The following is a 22,399-nucleotide window of genomic DNA, read 5'->3' on the forward strand; positions in this document are numbered from 1 at the left end:
CAATTAGTTATACCTGTTCAATTTGAATGTCTTCTAATAGAGCCATTGGGCTGTGTTTGTTCTTCAATGAGCCATTGTCCCAGGGTGGGGCTAAGGGGGGAGCGCAGCTGGAGTCAGAGCAGGAACTTTTCCCTCTCCAGTCCCTGGTCCACTCCTATTGTGTTTGGGTGATTCAGGAAACCAGGCTCTCAGGCGAAGTGTAGGCATCTGACAGTACGGAGATGACAGCTAGGAGCCATATGTGTGTCAAACTCCCCAGACTAACGGCCACCCTGGTCTTTGTGAATAACCCTGAGCAAACTGGCTGTCTCTAAGGGTTCAGAGGGGTCAGGGACTGGGAAGCAGGAGGAGATGGTGGGCAAGGAATTGGCATGGCAAGGTGGAGGGTAGAAGACTAAGGGAAAGAGAAGGAAAATACAGGGCTGGTGAAGGGACAGGAGACTGGAGGGGACTCTGAACAGGGCAGGAGACTGTGTGGGGCAGGGTGGAGGACCCAGTCGGGAAAAGCTGAGCTTCCTCACCACCTGGTGAGCCTGTGCGTGCTGGTGCTTAGAACAGTTGGGAGAGCGCTCTCTGGGGAATCTTAGAGCAGTTCTCCAGGTGGTAGGAAGAACCCACCTGAGGCCTCTCCCCTTATTGTTCTGGCTCCTGCTCTCCAGAGGTGGGATGGCTTTGCTTCTCAGACCCTTCGCCCCCTGCAGGGTGATCCCATCCAGCTGGGCTCCAGGTGTGAGGGCTAGGACTGTTCTTGCATTCATTGGCGCGTCCCTTCATGCATTACAGCCTGAGCCTGGATCTCATACTGATGCTGCTTCTGCCCCCTACTGCTGGAACCCTTTTCTTTCCTCTCACTTTCCTCCAGTTGCTGTCTTGCTGGTTAGCAGGGAGCACCACCGTGGGCTGAGTGGCTTATCCCCTGCAGGGATCCCCTATTACTGCCACATAGCTGTTGGCTCAATGCTGCCCTGACTCCTCTTTGGAGCCCCCCTTCTGCCAGCCAGGCCTCCACCCCCATCCTGGGTCAGCTTGTGAGCCTTCCCGCCTGCCGTCCCCTCTTCCTGACATAGGGATGTAGCAGTGACTGGGGTTGGCCTTGCATCAAGCCTAGGAGAAGGTCTCCATGGGGTGTGGCCTGGGGGCAGCTCAAAGCTCTTTAGCTGTTAGAGGGGCTCTGTTAAGGCTTCCGGGAGGGGAGACGGCTCATAAAGACCAGCAGGCCTGCTGGTGTAAGGGGGATGGAGAGAGGTGGCACTGGCTTAGTTCTGCACCTGGGCCAATCCACTCCCCATTTGGCCTCTAAAGGGCCAGACAGCTTTTCTTAAGGTCAGCTTTGCCACTCCACTTCCAAACTATTGCACCTGATCTGTAACCAGCGCCTTTGCAAAGGACCAGCCTATGCCCATTTCTGTTCAAATTCTCTTCATATGAATTCTTACCCTCCCCTTTTCAACTGCTTTTGCTGAGAGGCTCAGGCTGGGAAGAGAGGCCTGAGAGGGGATCCATCCAGGCCACCTAGACTGACATGTTGCCAGCATAAGACTCTACAGGGGCAAAGCTGGGAGTGATTTGGATCAATACCCTGTAGGAACATGGCAGGGTTTGGGTTTTTTTTTAAATTGACACCATTGTCTTCATCCCATCTGTTATCATCTGTTTCAGGCCCACAGTGTGCTTGGAGAGCTAGAGAACATAGCTTCCCAGGAGGGAAGGTGCCTTCCAGCCTGGACAAACAGCCCTGTGACTGGCAGACAGTCCTGCCCCAAGCTTGTTTCACCATCAACAACTCCTTCCTCCACAAATCTCTGCCCTTCTCTCACAATTTTGAAAAGCACTATTTAAAAATAACGTCCCCCCAGAGCTGGAGCACAGCAGTTCTCACCCTTCTCTGAGCCTCTCCATCCGCATACCTGCTCTGAAAACGTGTATGACTTACATGGGGCAGGGTACAGGTGCTAGGTGCTCTGCTTCTACTCCAGCCCCATCACAGTTATTTAATTATGCAGTGCAAGGCCCTGGGCTCTCCAATCCACCCCGCCACCCGCAAGATATTCTGCTCTCTGGCAGCCCCTTGCAGAAGGGAGGGGCCTGACTGTCACTACACTTGCTCCTTTCACAGCCCATCCAACCCGGGGCTCTTAACACCTAACCAGGTCTCTCATCCTCTCGCTGCTGTGGGGTAGTTAAGATTGAAAATCATTTCTACACCATGAGGAAAACATTGAACGACATGCAAAAGTAGGAAGAGATCACACAGAAAACAGAATTCAAAACAGCATTTGTATTTACAATAAAAAAACAAGTTTAGTTATCACAGTAACAAGGTAAAAATTCTAAACACCAACTGTGCTCTACCGCGTCACAGAGCATCTGACATCTTCCTTAAACACAGAAACAGTCAGAGAGCAGAGTAGAGACAAAGCCGAGGAACAGGCGCACAAGTGTTGACAAATTACAACAGCCTCGCTAGCTGGGCTGAGTAAAGTCAATGAACCAGAGTCCGGGGGTTACTGGAGCCAGGGGCTGGTTTCAGGAATCTCTGGGGCTGGTCTCCTCGCTCTCTCCTCCTGTCTCCATCTCGCTGCTCCCCGGTTCCTTTCCCTCCGTGGGCAGGTTTCCTTCTCCTGCCTTCACCCCCTGGCACACACTGATGGGAATGTCTCTCCCCTGTGCCGGCGGCAGGGCCAGACGTGGCGCCTCGACGCAGAGCTGCCCATCCTGGGACAGGGAGCAGAGCACGGCCTGCACGTTCACGTCTTCCGGCAGGAGAGTTTCTCTGCGGATCTCTCTGTATTCCTGGGAGCGGACTCCAGCCTCCGACTCTGTTTTCTTCTCACGCTTCCCCGTCACCGTCAGCTTCCTCCCGTCCACTCTCACCATCAGCTCAGCTGGGGAGAAGCCGCTCACGTCCATGGAGAGCTGGTACCTCTCCTTCCCCTGCGCCTGGGACCCGGGCTCCTTCCCAGCACCCTCAGCCAGGGTCTGGCTGCTCTGCCTCGGGGTCCTGCTCCCCTCGCCCTCCCCGCAGAGAAGGGGATAAGCCAGGAGGAGGGAGTGTCTCATTCGCTCCATCTCGTCCAGGTGCGTCTGCACGTCCCCCACCAGCTGGTCCCAGAGGCTGTGGGGACCCGGCCCCAGGAGGCTGGACGCTGGGGCTCTGCTGCGGAGCCACACGGGGCCATAGTCAGGCGACTGCCACACTCGGAGCGGGAACATCCTGCGCGGGGCCGGGAGTCGCTGGTCCGAGTTCAGCTGCTGAGACGCTGCTGCTGGAGCTGCCTCTGCCCGGCTCCCTGCCTGGCTGCTGCTCACTGGCTGCGGAGCCCCAGCGCCGCCTTTTCTACCGGGCTGGGGGCGGGCCGGGCACCTCGGGAACCTTCCTGCTCCTGCGGGCTGGGGGCGGAGCTCCCGGTCTGGGCTTTGCTGGAGCCTTCGCGATCCCGCTGTGATGGGGGGGGCTCAGCGCCGGGGCAGGGGCTGCAGCCCGGCTCTGCCGAGGGGGAGGGTCCGAGCCCGGTAGCACAGACACCCCCGCTCCCGGCCCAGCGCCGGGCAGAGCTCCCCGCCGCCCCCCCAGCGAACGGGCTATTTCTCCTCCCGGTTACAGAGCCCCGCCCTTGAAAAACCAGAGTCACGTTTGGCATAAAGTGACCCCCCCCCAGCTTCGTTCCAGCCGCTGCCCCCGCAGGGGTCGGGATCTGTCGCTTGTGGGGCGGCCAAACTTGGAGGGTTTCTCAGGTGCCCTGAAGCTCCTGCCTGGTGTTTGCGAATGGGGGGGGGGGGGCGCTAGGGGCGGGTGTTCTCCCTGCTGCTCAAACCCCCCCCCCCCAGCTCCTGCCTCAGCCAGAGCCTAGGAGGAGCAGCTGCGGGGGCAGAGGAAGCTGCCGAGTGTGACCCCCAACCCCCCCCCCCGGACCGGACACGAGTCTCTGTTACTGTTTATTACACGCGCGCTGTGGGGGTGTTCGCCAATCTCACGTGTCTGCTCCGCACATCGACTGTCCAACCCGCCCCCCCCCCCCCGACACCGGCCGGGAACTGGCTCCCCGTGCCCCCCACCCCCCCCGGCTCTACCCCGTGTCCCGGAGCTGAGGCCCCTCCACCCCCCATCACAGCGGGATCGCGAAGGCTCCAGCAAAGCCCAGACCGGGAGCTCCGCCCCCCCAGCCCGCAGGAGCAGGAAGGTTCCCGAGGTGCCCGGCCCGCCCCCAGCCCGGTAGAAAAGGCGGCGCTGGGGCTCCGCAGCCAGTGAGCAGCAGCCAGGCAGGGAGCCGGGCAGAGGCAGCTCCAGCAGCAGCGTCTCAGCAGCTGAACTCGGACCAGCGACTCCCGGCCCCGCGCAGGATGTTCCCGCTCCGAGTGTGGCAGTCGCCTGACTATGGCCCCGTGTGGCTCCGCAGCAGAGCCCCAGCGTCCAGCCTCCTGGGGCCGGGTCCCCACAGCCTCTTGGAGCAGCTGGTGGGGGACGTGCAGACGCACCTGGACGAGATGGAGCGAATGAGACACTCCCTCCTCCTGGCTTATCCCCTTCTCTGCGGGGAGGGCGAGGGGAGCAGGACCCCGAGGCAGAGCAGCCAGACCCTGGCTGAGGGTGCTGGGAAGGAGCCCGGGTCCCAGGCGCAGGGGAAGGAGAGGTACCAGCTCTCCATGGACGTGAGCGGCTTCTCCCCAGCTGAGCTGATGGTGAGAGTGGACGGGAGGAAGCTGACGGTGACAGGGAAGCGTGAGAAAAAAACGGAGTCGGAGGCTGGAGTCCGCTCCCAGGAATACAGAGAGATCCGCAGAGAAACTCTCCTGCCGGAAGACGTGAACGTGCAGGCCGCGCTCTGCTCCCTGTCCCAGGATGGGCAGCTCTGCATCGAGGCGCCACGTCTGGCCCTGCCAGCGGCACAGGGGAGAGACATTCCCATCAGTGTGTGCCAGGGGGTGAAGGCAGGAGAAGGAAACCTGCCCACGGAGGGAAAGGAGCCGGGGAGCAGCGAGATGGAGACAGGAGGAGAGAGCGAGGAGACCAGCCCCAGAGATCCCTGAAACCAGTAACCCCCGGACTCTGTTTCATTGACTTCACTCAGCCAAGTTAGTGAGGCTGTTGTAACTTATCAACACTTCTGCGCCTGTTCCTCGGCTTTCTCTCTGCCCGCTGTTTCTATATTCGAGGAAGATGTCAGATGCTCTGTGACGCTGTAGAGCACAGTTGGTGCTTAGGATTTTTTTACCTTGTTACTGTGATAACTCAACTCTTTTTTACTGTAAATAAAATGCTGTTTTGAATTCTGTTTTCTGTGTGATCTCTTCCTACGTTTGCACATGGTTCAATTTTTCCCCCTGGTGCAGAAATGATTTTCAGTCTTAACTTTCCCACAGCAGGGGGAGGATGTGAGATCTGGTCAGGTGTTAAGAGCCATGGGTTAGATGGGCTGGTTAAAGGAGCAAGTATAGTGACAGTCCAGCCCATCCCTTCTGCAAGAGGCTGCCAGGGAGCAGAATATTTGGGGTGGATTAGAGAGCCCAGGGCCTTGCACTGCATAAGGAAATAACTGTGATGGGGCTGGAGTAGAAGCAGAGCACCTAGCACCTGTACCCTGCCCCAATGTAAATCATACACGTTTTCAGAGTAGGGAAGGAGGGAAATGGCAGTACAGCTGCAGCTAATGGTGCCCAGCACCAGCAGTTCTCAGCCAGGGGGTCTTGCCCCACTATGCAGATGGAGAGGCTCAGAAAAGGGTGAGAACCAGCAGAGCCTAGTCCACCCCATCACAACCTCCAAAAGTAGAGAGACTTTTAATAGGATTTCATTACCTTGTTTTCTACAGTGTTGCTTTTTAGTCCTTACTTGTATTTTGATCAATAAACTTCCAACTTTAGAATGAGTGTGTTGGATGTTTGCCAAGAACCCAAGTGAACCAGTGTCTCTCTAGAGACCGCCTCTGCCCAGTGGTTTCCCCAGGAATTGAAATTGAGGGGGTTGTCATGACCAATGAGATATATAACAGATATGAATAAAGTAAATGTTTTGTTAGGATAATACAAATTTAACATAAGGATAATACAAGTTACACCAAAACACATAACAGGTCTAGATTTCTAAAAACATAAAAGATTTTTTAAAATGTATTTAATTTAAATTCACTTTTGAAAAGTAAACCATCATGGGATAAGAGGGAAGTCCTCTCATAGACTTTAAGGTCAGAAGGGTCCATTATGATCATCTAGTCTGACCTCCTGCACAGTGCAGGCCACAGAATCTCACCCACCCGCTCCTGTAACAAACCCCTAAACTATGTCTGAGTTATTGAAGTCCTCCAGCTGCAAAGAATCCTCCAGCAAGTGACCTGTGCCCCATGCTGCAGAAGAAGGCAAAATACCTCCAGGGCCTCTGCCAATCTGCCCTGGAGGAAAATTCCTTCCCGACCTCAAATATGGCAATCAGTTAAACCCTGAGCATGTGGGCAACACTCACCAGCCAGCACACAGGAAAGAATTCTCTGTAGTAACTCAGATCCCACCCCATCTAACATCCACTGGGCATACTTACCTGCTGATAATTAAAGATCAGTTGCCAAATTAGTTGCCACAATTAGGCTATTCCATCATATCATCCCCTCCATAAACTTATCAAGCTTAGTCTTAAAGCCAGATATGTCTTTTGCCCCCACTACTCCCCTTGGAAGGCTGTTCCAGAACTTCACTCCTCTAATGGTTAGAAACCTTCATCTAATTTCAAATCTAAACTTCCTAGTGTCCAGTTTATATCCATTTGTTCTTGTGTCCACATTGGTTCTAAGCTTAAATAATTCCTCTCCCTCCCTAATATTTATCCCTCTGATATATTTATAAAGAGCAATCCTATCCCACCTCAACCTTCTTTTGGTTAGGCTAAACAAGCCAAGCTCTTTCAGTCTCCCTTCATAAGATAGGTTTTCCATTCCTTGGATCATCCTAGTAGCCCTTCTCTGAACCTGTTCCAGTTTGAATTCATCCTTCTTAAACATGGGAGACCAGAACTGCACACAGTATTCCAGATGAGGTCTCACCAATGCCTTGTGTAACGGTACTAACATCTCCTTATCTTTGCTGGTAATACCTCACCTGATGCATCCTAAAACCATATTAGCTTTTTTAACAGCCATATCACATTAGCAGCTCCTAGTCATCCTGTTATCAACCAATACTCCGAGGTCCTTCTCCTCCTCTGTTACTTCCAACTGATGTGACTGAGATGACCCGTAGAAGGTGTGAGGAGAACTTAACATAGGGAAATAGAATCAATTAGTGTAATGACCCAATCAGTGGGAGAACACTTCAACCTCTCTAACCACTCAGTGACAGACTTGAAAGTGGCAATTTTGCAACAAAAAAACTTCAAAAACAGACTCCAAAGAGAGACTGCTGAACTCGAATTAATATGCAAATTAGATACAATTAACTTGGGTTTAAACAGAGACTGGGAATGGTTGGGTCATTACACTAATTGATTCTATTTCCTTACTTTAAGTTCTCCTCACACCTTCTATGGATGGATGCATCAGGTGAGGTATTTCCAGCAAAGATAAGGAGATGTTAGTACCACAATTTGAAGACTTCAATAACTCAGACATAGGTGGGCAGATGGAAGCCCACATGTGGCTAAAGGCCCCTTCCCCAGCCTTGCAGGAGAAACCACTGGACCTGGGATCCAACTAAACATGGGGGACAACTAAGAAATAACAGGGCAGGGGGTGGAGGTCACAGGTTCAAAACCAGAGATCCAGAAGGGGACACAGAGCAGAGAAACCCAGACAATGGCTGCTATCTATAAGGTCTCTGCACTGGGACCCAGAGCAGCAGGTGGATCTGGGTCATCTCCCCCAGCCACTGGGATAGTGGCTTGGACTCTGAGCACCTGGGGCACTGCTCTATTTTGGAGCAGGGACAAACTGAGAGAGACACGAGAGAGGGTACTGGGAGAGACCCCTGTTGGACTTGTACCCCGAAAGGGGTTTGTGTTGCTTTTAATCTCCCAGACAAACTGGTCTGAGTTGGCTGGAGGGCTGAGTCACTGAAGACCCATCACGAACAGAGAGTGCAGGACATGCACTCTGCCAGGGGGCGCTCACAAGAGGTGAGTCTGACCCCATTACAGAGGTAAAATATTGGAGTCTCTTATTTTATCATCAGCCTTTCTGTGAGGGAAGGGGAAGAGCTACTGGTACTCTGCCCCGATGTGTGAAGTTGTGAGGTTATGTGATTAAAATATGACCACACAAACCATTGGTGCTACCACTGTTATATAATTGCAACAGATCTTATACGAAGTGTGACACATGGCCAGAAAGGGTTCAGCAGCTTGCAGGCTCGATGACCCAGAGCCAGCCTTTAGAGCAGGGGGCTCAAAGTCCCGGCCTGTGGGCCATCTGCGGCTAGGGTGACCAGACAGAATGTGTGAAAAATTGGGACAGGGGCTGGGGGGTAATAGGAGCCTATACAAGAAAAAAACCCAAATATCAGGACTGTCCCTATAAATCAGGACATCTGGTCACCCTATCTGCAGCCCAAGAACCTCTCTGCTGCAGCCTGAGAGATGCATAGAGCCATGCTCCCAGAAACGTCTGCTGCAGGCAGGGCCAGCTTTAGGAAGTGCGGGGCCCAATTCGAACATTTTCAGCAGGGCCCTGGTAGGGATGACTTAAAAAAAAAAAAGTGGAAAAAAAGCCTTTCATTTCTTTCACGTATTATTTACTTTCCATAACTATATAAATAATAAAATTATATATTATGTACATTGCATCATATATGCTGGTGATTGGTTATTAATGACTGTCATTTCACATGTGTGGGTCCCAGCTGCTCCCTGCCCCCCTCATTGAAGCAGGTGTGCAGGGTTACTGCCCTGGGAACTGCATGGCACAAGTGGACATGGGGCTGGCTGGAGGCAGGGCAGGGGCTGACTGGAGGTAGGGTCTGGCTGCAGGCAGGGCAAGGGGTGCGGGGCTGGTTGGAGATAGGGGGTGTGTGGGGCGGGCTGGCTTCAGGCAGGGCCGTGGGGGGATGCAGCAGGGGTTGGCAGGGCTGGAGACAGAGGAGTGTGAGACTGGCTGGCTTCAGGCAGGGGGGTGCAGCAGGGGTTGGCTGGAGACAGGGCAGGGTGTGCAGGGCTGGTGCGGGCAGCAGTGTGTGTGGGGCTGGCTGGCTTTGGGCAGGGCCACAGGGGTGTGTGGCAGGGGTTGACTGGAGACACAGCAGTGGGTTTGACAGGGACTGGCTGTGGGCATGGGGTGCAGAGCTGGCTGCAGGCAGGGGGAGTGGGGCTGGTGTGGGCAGGGCAGGGGGTGCAGCAGAGGCAGCTGGAGCCCCAGCCCTTTAAATAGCCCCCAAGCTCCCTGCTATCCCAAGGCTTTGGGGGCTATTTAAAGGGTCTGGGGCTCCCCAGCTTCTACCCCGCCCTGGACCTTTTAAATAGCTGCAGGAGCCCTGGGGAATGCATGGGGGTGGTGGGCCTCTGGCGGCTATTTAAAGGACCGGGTGGCAGAGGCAGCTGAGCCCTGGCCCTTTAAATAGCCCCCGGAGCCCCTCACTACCCCAAGGCTCTGGAGCCTATTTAAAGGCCCAGAGCTCCAGCGAGGAGAGCGGAGCCACGGGGCTTGCCGCACTCTGGCTGGAGCTCCAGCCGGGAGAGCGGGGCTCAGGGCCGGCCTTAGGATTTATGGTGCCCTAGGCGAGATTATTAAACTGGTGCCCCTGTGCCTGATCTGCTCTTAGCAACACAAACATAAGCTTATAGTATTGGAAAACTTGCCACATTCACATTATTAAAACCAGTTTAACTTAATTAAGCACACTGTAATGCTGATGGACTAGCACTAAAGAAACAGCACTATAGAAAAAATTCTGATATGACAGAATGATGCAAATAATGTATTTTTTTTTAATTTATCAAAATTTTATTGGAAATTTATATGAAGAGGTATTGAAACAAAGATTTGTTTTTAATTAAAAGCAATCTTTCTGGCTTTTTTGGCTGTAAAATCAGTAATAATGTCATCGTATGACAAAGACAAAGTCGTGTCTTGTTCGATCGCAAGAATAGCAAGACCAGTCAAGCGTTCCTGACTCATTGTAGAGCGGAGATAGTTTTTAATGAGCTTTAGTTTTGAGAAACTCCGTTCTCCTGATGCTTCTGTTACAGGAATTGTCAGTAGAATACGAGTGGCAATGTACACATTAGGATATATGTCAACAAGTTTGCGGGTATGAATAAACTGTACAATGTCCATCACCGATTTTGCATGTGGCAACATTGATGACAGTGTACTCAATTCTTCGTACAGTTCAAGTCCATTTAAATCAAAACTATCACCGTGCTTCAGGAGGCTCTCTAGGTTCTTGCACTTTGTCATTAGTTGCTCTTGTTTTCCTATTTCGTTGAATTTAGTTATGTCATACAAAAATCCAAACTGTTCATGGTGTACTTGCAAGGTATTAAACCTTTCATCAACAGCAGATACTGCTTTATCCATCACAACATTAAAAAATTCAACCTCAAATTTCTTTTCTGGATCGTCTATGGGCATGATCTGCTGTACAGATTCTTCACAAAGAAGTGTCCCTGGCCTTTTTAACTCATATTAACTATGTATTTACTTTATGAAAGTTGGAGAAAACATTGTGAAAACGTAAAACATTGGCTGCCCAACTTCTGGGCTGGCGAAAGTTATACTGACTTACAGGGAAAAAAAAAGGCAGGAGAATCTTAGTACAACATATGGTCACTCTATACCAGGGGTCGGCAACCTTTCAGAAGTGGTGTGCCAAGTTCACTGTAATTTAAGGTTTCTCGTGCCAGTAATACATTTTAATGTTTGTAGAAGGTTTCTCTCTATGTCTATATTATATAAATAAACTATTGTTATTATCTGAGGTCTTGGCCACGGGTCCTGCTCAGGCCACTGCCAGCTGAGTAAATGAAACCCCAAACCGGCAGCGGGCTGGTGGCTGGAACCCTAGACAAGGATCCCAGGCCCTGCTCAGCCCGCTGCTGGTCTGGGGTTCTGACCACCAACTCCTGCCAGCCAAGATCCCGGCCGCCAACCCCCCCTCAGCCCGCTACCAGCCTGGGATTCTGCTCACCCAGGCTGGCAGGAGGCAGAGTGGGGCTGGCGGCTGAGCTCCTGACTGGCAAGGGGCTGGCAGCCGGAACCCTGGAGTAGCAGTAGGCTGAGTGCTGCTGGCACCCCAGACTGGCAGCAGACTGAGCCACTGAACCCCCCACCGGCCCTGCTCAGCCCACCGCCAGCCCACTCAGCCCGCCACCAGCCCACTTAGCCCGCTGCCGGCTGAGTGAATGGAACCCCAGGCTGACAGCAGGTTGAGTGGTTCAACTGGCCTGCTCAGCCCACTGCCAGCCTGGGGTTCCTTGGGGGTCCCCAGGCCAGCAGCAGGTGCTGAGTGGGGTCGATGGCTGGTATTCCAGCTGGCAATAGGGCAGCAGCCGGAACCCCAGAGCAGTGATGGACTGAGCCGCTCAGCCTGCTGCTGCATACCATCAAAAATCAGCTCACCTGCCACCTTTGACACGTGTGCCGTAGGTTGCCGACCCCTGCTTTATACACTAGTAAGGAGATGAACATATTACAGTCGGAGGGCTCTTATCAGGAGTAACAGGCTATAGGAAAGTCAGTCAACATTTTTTATTTCTCTGATGAAAACTGGCCCACTCCCTGCCTCAAACCAAACCTGTCACTTATAATTGTCAACAACTTAATTTTCTGTTTTTGGCTAAGATATTGATTTTTAAAAAAAATATATTGAAATTGGATTCAGGATTGTTAGCAAGAACTTTTGGCAAACAAAGTTGTTAAATGACAATCTAAATGGCAACACAGTACTGCTTTCATGCTTGGCTCACTCCCAAAAGCTGCAGTAGAGGAGGAAATAGGTGGAAAACTGCAGGATCCCAAAATCCACCTCTTGGGGTGCAGAGTGGCAACAGCAGCAGCAAACCCTCAGGTCCAATCACACGCCAATGGGCACCACCACCAGCCTTCTGGACCATGGTGAAGTTAGCACAGCATCTGATCTCAGGGACAAGGCACCCATGGAGCCACAGCAGCTCATCCTGCCCTGTGCAGCTCCCCCCGGATGAGATGGATCGCTGGCAGCTGCCAGCCTGGGGGAGAGGCGCTCCCCAGCTAGGGTGGCCAGATCCAGATGTCCTGATTTTATAGGGCCAGTCCCAATATTTGGGACTTTGTCTTATATAGGCACCAATTACCCCCACCTAGAGTGACCAGACAGAAAGTGTGTAAAATCAGGACAGGGGTGGGGGGGTAAAAGGAGCCTATATAAGAAAAAGACCCCAAAATTGGGACTGTCCCCATAAAATAGGGATATCTGCTCACCTATCCCTATCCTGATTTTTCACACATCTGGCTAACCCCAGCCAAACCCTGTGTGACATTCCAATCCTGGCTGCCTGCCGAGGAAGTGAGTTACTTTCACTTTCATTCCTCAGCAGGCAGCCAGCCAGCCCTCCCCCCACGTATCCCCCAGCACCTCACCCAACCCAGCCCTGATGGAGGGGAGGGATGAGGGAGAGAGGGGTGCTCCTGGGGAGGAGGGAGAAAGGAGGGGGTGCTCCATGGGGCAGGGGAGAGAAGAATGGATGTTATGGGGGACAACAAAGGATACTGGTTCCAGAGCCACAGAGCCTGCCTCACCTCACCTCAGCCGGGGGGGAAAGAGTCACACTCACAGGTGAGCTCCTTTCCCAACCCCCACCCCCTCCCCTTCCCAGAGACCCCAGCAGCCAATCCCATTCCTCAGACTGTGCTGCATTCGGCTCTCTCTAGGACCCAGCAGCCCTGCTTCTACACTGTCCGGGCTCCCTGTAGAGTGGTGCCCCCAGGCAGTGTGAGGCCCTACGCCGTTGCCTATTCTGCCTGTGCCTAACGACAGCCCTGGCGGGGCTTCAGCCAGGAGAGTGGGGCCGTGGGGCTTGCCGCGCTCCGGCCGGGGCTTCAGCCAGGAGAGTGGGGCCGTGGGGCTTGCCGCGCTCCGGCCGGGGCTCCAGCCAGGAGAGTGGGGCCGTGGGGCTTGCCGCGCTCCGGCCGGGGCTTCAGCCAGGAGAGTGGGGCCGTGGGGCTTGCCGCGCTCCGGCCGGGGCTCCAGCCAGGAGAGTGGGGCCGTGGGGCTTCCCGCGCTCCGGCCGGGGCTCCAGCCAGGAGAGTGGGGCCGTGGGGCTTGCCGCGCTCCGGCCGGGGCTCCAGCCAGGAGAGTGGGGCCGTGGGGCTTCCCGCGCTCCGGCCGGGGCTCCAGCCAGGAGAGTGGGGCCGTGGGGCTTGCCGCGCTCCGGCCGGGGCTCCAGCCAGGAGAGTGGGGCCGTGGGGCTTGCCGCGCTCCGGCCGGGGCTCCAGCCAGGAGAGTGTGGCCGTGGGGCTTGACGCGCTCTGGCCGGGGCTCCAGCCAGGAGACCGGGGCCGCGGGGTTGACGCGCTCTGGCCGGGGCTCCAGCCGGGAGAGCGGGACTTGCTGCGCTCCCGCCTGTGCTTTGCTCAAGGGAGCGGGGCCACGGAAATCCCCTGAGCAGATCGCAGCCTGGGATAAGTTAAAAAGAAAAAGTGTCTAAGGCGCGAGGCCTTTTTAGGCACTGGGCCCAGTTCCTGGGAATCAGGCGAATCGGCCTAAAGCCGGCCCTGGCTGCAGCCCCCACCCACCAGCTGCCTTTGGCCGGGGGACAGGGACAGAGATACCATCACCAGTCACCGGGTGGAGCCAGCCATGGAGGCAGCTTCACTTTTTTGCACAATGAATATAAACAAGTCAAAATACCAAACACAACGGTGCGAGGCACACCCGGCTGCAAGGCTGGAGCCTTCAACTGCTCAGACACCGCCTATTATAGCGGGTGGGGTTGGGCCGGCACCTCGGGAGCCCTCCTGCTCCTGCGGGCTGGGGGCGGGGCCTGGCTCGGGAGGGGCGGGGCTGTGGGCGGAGCCTGGCTCTGCTCGGGAGGGGCGGAGCTCCCAGTCTGGGCTTTGCTGGAGCCTTCCCGATCCCGCTGTGTTTGCGGGGGGAGTCTCAGCGACTGGGGAGGGGCTGCAGCCCGGCTCTGCCGGGGGGGGGGGGGGGGGCGGGGGCGGTGTCCGAGCCCGGCAGCACAGACACCCCGCGCCGGCCAGTTCCCCCCCCCCCCCCCCCATCCAACGGGCTATTTCTCCTCCCGGTTACAGAGCTTCGCCCCTGAGGAACCAGAGTCACGTTTGGCATAAAGTGCCCCCCCCCCCAACACCAGCTTCGTTCAATCTCCTGCTCCCGCAGGGGTCGGGATCTGCCGCTTGTGGGGTGGCCAAACTTGGAGGGTTTCTCAGGTGCCCTGAAACTCCTGCCTGGTGTTTGTGAATGGGGGGGGGCGCTAGGGGAGAGTGTTCTCCCTGCTACTTAACCCCCCCCCAGCTCCTGCCTCAGCCAGAGCCTAGGAGGAGCAGCTGCGGGGGCAGAGGAAGCTGCCGAGTGTGACCCCCAACCCCCCCGGACCGGACACGAGTCTCTGTTACTGTTTATTACACGCGCGCTGTGGGGGTGTTCGCCAATCTCACTGTCTGCTCCGCACATGGACTGTCCAACCCGCCCCCCCCCCCAGAGAGTGGCCGGGAACTGGCCCCCGTGCTCCCCCCCCCCCCGTGCTCCAGCCCGTGCTCCCGCCGCTGAGCCCCCCCCCATCACAGCGGGATCGCGAAGGCTCCAGCAAAGCCCAGACCGGGAGCTCCGCCCCCCCAGCCCGCAGGAGCAGGAAGGTTCCCGAGGTGCCCGGCCCGCCCCCAGCCCGGTAGAAAAGGCGGCGCTGGGGCTCCGCAGCCAGTGAGCAGCAGCCAGGCAGGGAGCCGGGCAGAGGCAGCTCCAGCAGCAGCGTCTCAGCAGCTGAACTCGGACCAGCGACTCCCGGCCCCGCGCAGGATGTTCCCGCTCCGAGTGTGGCAGTCGCCTGACTATGGCCCCGTGTGGCTCCGCAGCAGAGCCCCAGCGTCCAGCCTCCTGGGGCCGGGTCCCCACAGCCTCTTGGAGCAGCTGGTGGGGGACGTGCAGACGCACCTGGACGAGATGGAGCGAATGAGACACTCCCTCCTCCTGGCTTATCCCCTTCTCTGCGGGGAGGGCGAGGGGAGCAGGACCCCGAGGCAGAGCAGCCAGACCCTGGCTGAGGGTGCTGGGAAGGAGCCCGGGTCCCAGGCGCAGGGGAAGGAGAGGTACCAGCTCTCCATGGACGTGAGCGGCTTCTCCCCAGCTGAGCTGATGGTGCGAGTGGACGGGAGGAAGCTGACGGTGACGGGGAAGCGTGAGAAGAAAACGGAGTCGGAGGCTGGAGTCCGCTCCCAGGAATACAGAGAGATCCGCAGAGAAACTCTCCTGCCGGAAGACGTGAACGTGCAGGCCGTGCTCTGCTCCCTGTCCCAGGATGGGCAGCTCTGCGTCGAGGCGCCACGTCTGGCCCTGCCAGCGGCGCAGGGGAGAGACATTCCCATCAGTGTGTGCCAGGGGGTGAAGGCTGGAGAAGGAAACCTGCCCACGGAGGGAAAGGAACCGGGGAGCAGCGAGATGGAGACAGGAGGAAAGAGCGAGGAGACCAGCCCCAGAGATTCCTGAAACCAGCCCCCGGCTCCAGTAACCCCCGGACTCTGGTTCATTGACTTTACTCAGCCCAGCTAGCGAGGCTGTTGTAATTTGTCAACACTTCTGAGCCTGTTCCTCGGCTTTGTCTCTACTCTGCTCGCTGACTGTTTCTGTGTTTGAGGAAGATGTCAGATGCTCTGTGACGCTGTACAGCACAGTTGGTGTTCAGAATTTTTTACCTTGTTACTGTGATAACTAAACTTGTTTTGTACTGTAAATAAAATACTGTTGTATGAATTCTGTTTTCTGTGTGATCTCTTCCTACTTTTGCACATGGTTCAATTTTTCCCCAGGGTGTAGAAATGATTTTCAGTCTTAACTTCCCCACAGCAGGGAGAGGATGTGAGACCTGGTCAGGTGTTAAGAGCCATGGGTTGGATGGGCTCGTTAAAGGAGCAAGTATAGTGACAGTCAGGCCCCTCCCTTCTGCAAGACGCTGCCAGGGGAGCAGAATATTTGGGGTGGATTGGAGAGCGCAGGACCTTGCACTGCATAAGGAAATAACTGTGATGGGGCTGGAGTAGAAGCAGAGCACCTAGCATCTGTACCCTGCCCCAGTGTAAGTCATTCACATTTTCAGAGCAGGGAAGGTGGGAAATGGCAGTACAGCTCCAGCTAATGGTGACCAGCACCAGGAGTTCTCAGCCCGGGGGTCCTGCCCTGCTATGTAGATGGAGAGGCTCAGAGAAGGGTGAGAACTGCTGTGCTCCAGCTCTGGGGGGACATCATTTTTAAATAGTGGATGGGGAGGTTACCGGGCCCTCCCAGTTTTTGCCATGGGCCTGGCTCCCTCCACTCCCCCAGAGTCCCTGCCCCTTGCCCAGGCCAGAAGCTGTAGCCCAGCCTTGGTAAGAGCAGCGTAGAAATCCTGGAAAATTGTGGGACCCACTGTGGGCCACAGACCCAACAGCTGCCCAGGACGCCTCCCCTCCACCAAGAGCAGCCCCCAGTCTGTGTCCCTGCCCTCTGTGCCCCCTGCCCAGGGTAGATGGAGGGTCTGTGGCTCCTCACAGCTGCCCGGGCAGCTCTTACCATAGCCCGGCTGCAGCTCTTTGGCCCCTGAGGTCCCAGGCCAGGGCAGAGACAGATTCAGACTGAGCCATCAGGCAGCTATGGGGAGCCACAGACCCTCCACTTACCCTGGATGGAAGGCCAGGGGCTACTCTTGGCAATGGGTTGAATTGGTCAATGAATAACGAGGAGATGAAGGATGCCTCTGTAACGATGCTGCCTCTGGCGGGACACAACTGAGAGTATCAATTCCGGACAAATTGCTTAGAGCAGAGTAGTCGCTGCCCAAAGCTGGGTGTCTTTATTACTAAGGCACCAAATCAGCCAAACAGAGAGGACGTCAGTTTTACCCGCTGGCTAATCAGAAGTCATCCAAGCAATTCCCTCAGATACTGCAGTTCCCTTGTATCACCACCAGCACCACTCGTTATGGGGATGAATGGTTATGAAAACCAACATCCTCATAAAAGGAAAAAGATTCTCCCGATCCCAAAGGACCCAGCCCCAGGTCAATATACCCATCAGATCTTACTCGCAAATCATGCTGTTGCCAATTCTTTAGAATCTAAAATCTAAAGGTTTATCCATCAAAAGAAAACTGTAGATGAGAGTTAAAATTGGTTAAATAGAATCAATTACATAGAGTAATGGCAAAGTTCTTGGTTCAGGCTTGTAGCAGTGATGGAATAAACTGCAGGTTCAAATCAAGTCTCTGGAATACATCCACAGCTTGGATGGGTCATTCAGTCCATTGTTCAGAGCTTCAGCTTGTAGCAAAAGCAGCAAAGAGTCCTGTGGCACCTTATACACTAAGAGATGTACTGGCGCATGAGCTTTCGTGGGTGAATGCCCACTTTGTCGGATGCATGTTTGTAGCAAGGTTCCTCCAGAGGTAAGAAGCAGGATTGAAGACGAAATGGCGGAGTTTCCAGGCCCTTTTATATTCTCTCTCGCATGGGTGGAAACCCCTTTGTTACTTAGTCTCTAAGGTGCCACAAGTACTCCTCGTTCTTTTTGCTGATATAGACTAACACAGCTACCACTTTGAAACCAGAAACAGGAAGGAGTTTGTAGCCATCTGGGCAAGTCACGTGTCCATGAATGATTCAGCTTTTTTGCAGGCCAACGCCATTGATTCCATGTTAGTTTCCACATTCCCAGGAAAGCTCAGATGTCGATTGGCGTCTCCCAAAGTCCGTTGTCAGTTAAGTGTTTCTTGATAGAACTATTCTCAGTAAGTGCCCATTCTCAAGAAGCTGACCAAATGCTTCACTGAGGCTACTCAGAATCAAACACATTGAGATACAAGTACAGGGCCAATATTCATAACTTCAAATGCAAAAATGATACACACATACAGACAGCAGCATCATAAGCAGCCAATCATAATCTTTTCACTGACACCTCGCTCGATAATCTTTGTACAATATGATCTGCAAATAAATAACAGTGGTTGCAACAATGATCTATAAAGTCACAGTCCATGTTAATAATGTCACAGCTTCCCACTGCCTCCCTTTTTTAGGGGTTCTTTAAAGGAGACTTAGAAAAATACTCATGTTCATTGTCCCGAGCCCAGGACAGAAGCGCAGACCAGAGCGACGGATTTTCTTTCAGAGAGGAGAGCCAGGTAGGCTGGGGGAGCAGGGGAAACCCCCCAGGCTCTGACCCTGCTCCCCGCCAGGTGCGCTGGGTGGGCAGGGGGAGCCACAATTGGCCTTGGCTCCTTGGCATGGGTCCAAGTGGCCCAGTGGCTAATCCACCACTAGTTTCAGGAACTTTGTTCTTTACCTGTCAGTGCTAGAATTGAACATGGCATCACAACATCCAACCCTCAGCCAAGATACCTGATTGTAAACAAATAGGGGCTTCAGGCACCATCCTGTGAGATTCTGTTTGGTCTCCCTTCCCCTTCCATGTTACTCTCTGCCCAGCTATTCTTCCTCCTCTCCCATTCTCTCAGCTTTCCATTGGATCCTGAAATCAACTGTACTGCACATATCAGCACAGCAAGACGAGACGGCCCGTCCAGTGCTGCCCCATCTGAGGAGAAAGGAACCAAATGATGTTCCTGACGGAATGTGATCCGCCCCAGGTCCTGAGCAACATATGTTGTGGCTGACCTGAAAGCCTAAAGCATCCATTTATGACTGACCTTTTCTGTCCTGTAGTGTCTCCATGTGGTGGCTGCCTGTTATAAACAGGACACATGAAAACACTTCTGCGACCTAGGTCCCAGGGGAGCCAACTGAGGTCACTCAATGAGGTTGAACTGTAAAGAATGGGGCAGACAATCCCCAAAGCTGGTGGATATTCCAATACTTAGATTTACCAAGCCAGCACAAAACAGCTTCTAGAATATATCACCGGTTACAAAGACGATGACAACACAGTTCCCTTTAAGCAACTCAGCCTCAGGCCTCCACACAGGCATCCAAGTCATATATGAAGGAGATTACTGAAAATCTTACTCATCATATAAGAAAGTTCCACCAATCCCAAAGGATCAGACACATTAATCTGGGAGGTAATGAGTATTCCAGACCTTACCCAAATACATGCTTACAGCCAATAAACTAAAATTTATTTAAAAAGAGAAGAGTGACAGTATTGGTTAAAAGATCAGTATACATGCAGACACAAGTACAGTTCTTGAGATTCCGATTCACAGCAGAAATGGTGAGCCTTGTAGTTGCAAAGAGTTCTTTCTGAATTAGTCCAAATATTTATATACTAGGTGGTCCAGTCAGGACTGAGATCTCAGCCTTATGGCTTAAGCTTCCTCCTGCATGAAGCATCAAACAGATCTGCGATAAAAAGGATCAGGTCCCAAGAGCCTTTTATGCAATTTTCAGGCTCTCTTTGACAGGTCGGAGTCCTTCGGCAAACAACAGGCAATTATGGAGACTTCTTTCCGAAGCATCGCCAGTAGTTACATCAATTAACATAAGGCAATTTATTCATTAGACAATATATCACAAACTTCAAAGAGACATATCGACAGTGACATTATTGCTTTCAAGATTAATTTAATGTTAGGATTCTCTTTTGATCTGTTAATATTCCTTTTTGAGCTCTGAACCAACAGCTATAGTGACAGACAGGAACGGTCTGTTTACACGGATAATGATTAAACAAGATATAAACAAACACATCCAGTAAGTATCACCTTTAATTTCTAACAATATAACTTTGCATTTCAAAGTTCTAGTCTATCTAACATGGAGTGGCCCTAATTACCATTTTCATACCTTTCTAAAACATACCTCTAAAGCAGGGGTCTCAAACTCAATTTACTTTAGGGCCAGTGCCAGTCCTCAAATCCTCCCAGAGGGCCAATAATGTCAATGAAGGTGGTTTTCAAAAAAAAAGTTTATATTGTATTTTTTATTTACAATTTCTTAGAAATAATAAAATGGTCATATAACTTTGTATGATTCCTCACCTGCCAGAGAATTCTTAGAGTTTGCCAGACACCTGGCAAGGCTTCAGTTCTGTTAGTTTGTTGATGTTTGGCCTCGGTGACTGAGCAGTTGAAACCTCCAGGATTGCAGCCAGGTATGCCTCAGACCGTTGTGTTTGGTATTTTGACTTGTTTATATTCATTGTGCAAAAAAGTGAAGCTGCCTCCATGGCTGACTCCACCCGGTGACTAGCGATGGTATCTCTGTCTCTGTTCCCCAGCCAAAGGGAGCTGCGGGGAGAGGGGGGACAGCGCCTGCAGCAGACATTTCTGGGAGCATGGCTCTATGCATCTCTCGGGCTGCAGAAGAGAGGTTCTTGGGCCGCAGATAGGGTGACCAGATGTCCTGATTTATAGGGACAGTCCTGATATTTCGGTTTTTTTCTTGTATAGGCTCGTATTACCCCCCAGCCCTTGTCCCGATTTTTCACACGTTCTACCTGGTCACCCTAGCCGCAGATGGCCCACAGGCCGGGACTTTTAGCCCCTTGCTCTAAAGGCTGGCTCTGGGTCATCGAGCCTGCAAGTTGCTGAACCTCTGAAAACTGGTGTATGACTTACACTGGGGCAGCGTACAGGTGCTAGGTGCTCTGCTTCTACTCCAGCCGTGTAATAGTTTTTTCCTCATGCAGTGCAAGGCCCCGGACTCTCCAATCCACCCCACCACCCGCAAGATATTCTGCTCTCTGGTATCCTCTTGCAGAAGGGAGGGGCCTGACTGTCACTATACTTGCTCCTTTAACCAGCCCATCCAACCCATGGCTCTTAACACCTGACCAGGTCTCACATCCTCCCCCTGCTGTGGGAAAGTTAAGACTGAAAATCATTTCTGCACCATGGGGAAAAAATTGAACCATGTGCAAAAGCAGCAAGAGATCACACAGAAAACAGAATTCAGACAACAGCATTTTATTTACAGTACAAACCAAAACAAGTTTAGTTATCACAGTAACAAGGTAAAAAATTCTGAACACCAACTGTGCTGTACAGCGTCACAGAGCATCTGACATCTTCCTCAAACACAGAAACAGTCAGCGAGCAGAGTAGAGACAAAGCCGAGGAACAGGCGCACCAGTGTTGACAAATTACAACAGCCTCGCTAGCTGGACTGAGTAAAGTCAATGAACCAGAGTCCGGGGGTTACTGGAGCTGGGGGCTGGTTTCAGGAATCTCTGGGGCTGGTCTCCTCACTCTCTCCTCCTGTCTCCATCTCGCTGCTCCCCAGCTCCTTTCCCTCCGTGGGCAGGTTTCCTTCTCCTGCCTTCACCCCCTGGCACACACTGATGGGAATGTCTCTCCCTTGTGCCGCTGGCAGGGCCAGACGTGGCGCCTCGATGCAGAGCTGCCCATCCTGGGACAGGGAGCAGAGCACGGCCTGCACGTTCACGTCTTCCGGCAGGAGAGTTTCTCTGCGGATCTCTCTGTATTCCTGGGAGCGGACTCCAGCCTCCGACTCCGTTTTCTTCTCACGCTTCCCCGTCACCGTCAGCTTCCTCCCGTCCACTCTCACCATCAGCTCAGCTGGGGAGAAGCCGCTCACGTCCATGGAGAGCTGGTACCTCTCCTTCCCCTGCGCCTGGGACCCGGGCTCCTTCCCAGCACCCTCAGCCAGGGTCTGGCTGCTCTGCCTCGGGGCCCTGCTCCCCTCGCCCTCCCCGCAGAGAAGGGGATAAGCCAGGAGGAGGGAGTGTCTCATTCGCTCCATCTCGTCCAGGTGCGTCTGCACGTCCCCCACCAGCTGCTCCAAGAGGCTGTGGGGACCCGGCCCCAGGAGGCTGGACGCTGGGGCTCTGCTGCGGAGCCACACGGGGCCATAGTCACGCGACTGCCACACTCGGAGCGGGAACATCCTGCGCGGGGCCGGGAGTCGCTGGTCCGAGTTCAGCTGCTGAGACGCTGCTGCTGGAGCTGCCTCTGCCCGGCTCCCTGCCTGGCTGCTGCTCACTGGCTGCGGAGCCCCAGCGCCGCCTTTTCTACCGGGCTGGGGGCGGGCCGGGCACCTCGGGAACCTTCCTGCTCCTGCGGGCTGGGGGGGCGGAGCTCCCGGTCTGGCCTTTGCTGGAGCCTTCGCGATCCCGCTGTCTTTGCGGAGGGGGGCGGGGCGAGTCTCAGCGGCTGGGCAGTGGCTGCAGCCCGGCTCTGCCGGGGGGTGTCCGAGCCCGGCAGCACAGACACCCCGCGCCGGGCAGCGCCCCCGCGAACGGGCTATTTCTCCTCCCGGATACAGAGCCCCGCCCTCGAGGAACCAGAGTCACGTTTGGAATAAAGTGCCCCACCCCACCC

At 54.1% G+C, this 22,399-nt stretch overlaps 5 protein-coding genes across 6 annotated transcripts in view; 2 read left to right on the forward strand and 3 right to left on the reverse strand.

Moving 5' to 3' along the window:
• NAPRT (nicotinate phosphoribosyltransferase) overlaps positions 1–22,399 on the reverse strand; it is a 105,583-nt gene that overhangs the window by 9,466 nt on the left and 73,718 nt on the right. The window lies entirely within an intron of this gene.
• LOC127045334 (heat shock protein 30C-like) lies at positions 2,259–3,322 on the reverse strand. Its single transcript, XM_050941364.1, has one exon. The coding sequence runs from the start codon at positions 3,211–3,213 to the stop codon at positions 2,527–2,529; it is 687 nt and encodes a 228-aa protein (XP_050797321.1). The 5' UTR covers positions 3,214–3,322; the 3' UTR covers positions 2,259–2,526.
• Positions 4,222–5,207, forward strand: LOC127045335 (heat shock protein 30C-like). The gene has a single exon (XM_050941365.1). It carries the CDS (start codon positions 4,342–4,344, stop codon positions 5,026–5,028), a length of 687 nt encoding a protein of 228 aa, XP_050797322.1. The 5' UTR covers positions 4,222–4,341; the 3' UTR covers positions 5,029–5,207.
• LOC127045329 (heat shock protein 30C-like) lies at positions 14,809–15,879 on the forward strand. The gene has a single exon (XM_050941356.1). The coding sequence runs from the start codon at positions 14,929–14,931 to the stop codon at positions 15,613–15,615; it is 687 nt and encodes a 228-aa protein (XP_050797313.1). The 5' UTR covers positions 14,809–14,928; the 3' UTR covers positions 15,616–15,879.
• LOC127045333 (heat shock protein 30C-like) lies at positions 21,010–22,074 on the reverse strand. Its single transcript, XM_050941363.1, has one exon. The coding sequence runs from the start codon at positions 21,963–21,965 to the stop codon at positions 21,279–21,281; it is 687 nt and encodes a 228-aa protein (XP_050797320.1). The 5' UTR covers positions 21,966–22,074; the 3' UTR covers positions 21,010–21,278.

The sequence above is a fragment of the Gopherus flavomarginatus genome, chromosome 2 (genome assembly GCF_025201925.1).
Source record: "Gopherus flavomarginatus isolate rGopFla2 chromosome 2, rGopFla2.mat.asm, whole genome shotgun sequence".
Taxonomy (NCBI): domain Eukaryota; kingdom Metazoa; phylum Chordata; order Testudines; family Testudinidae; genus Gopherus; species Gopherus flavomarginatus.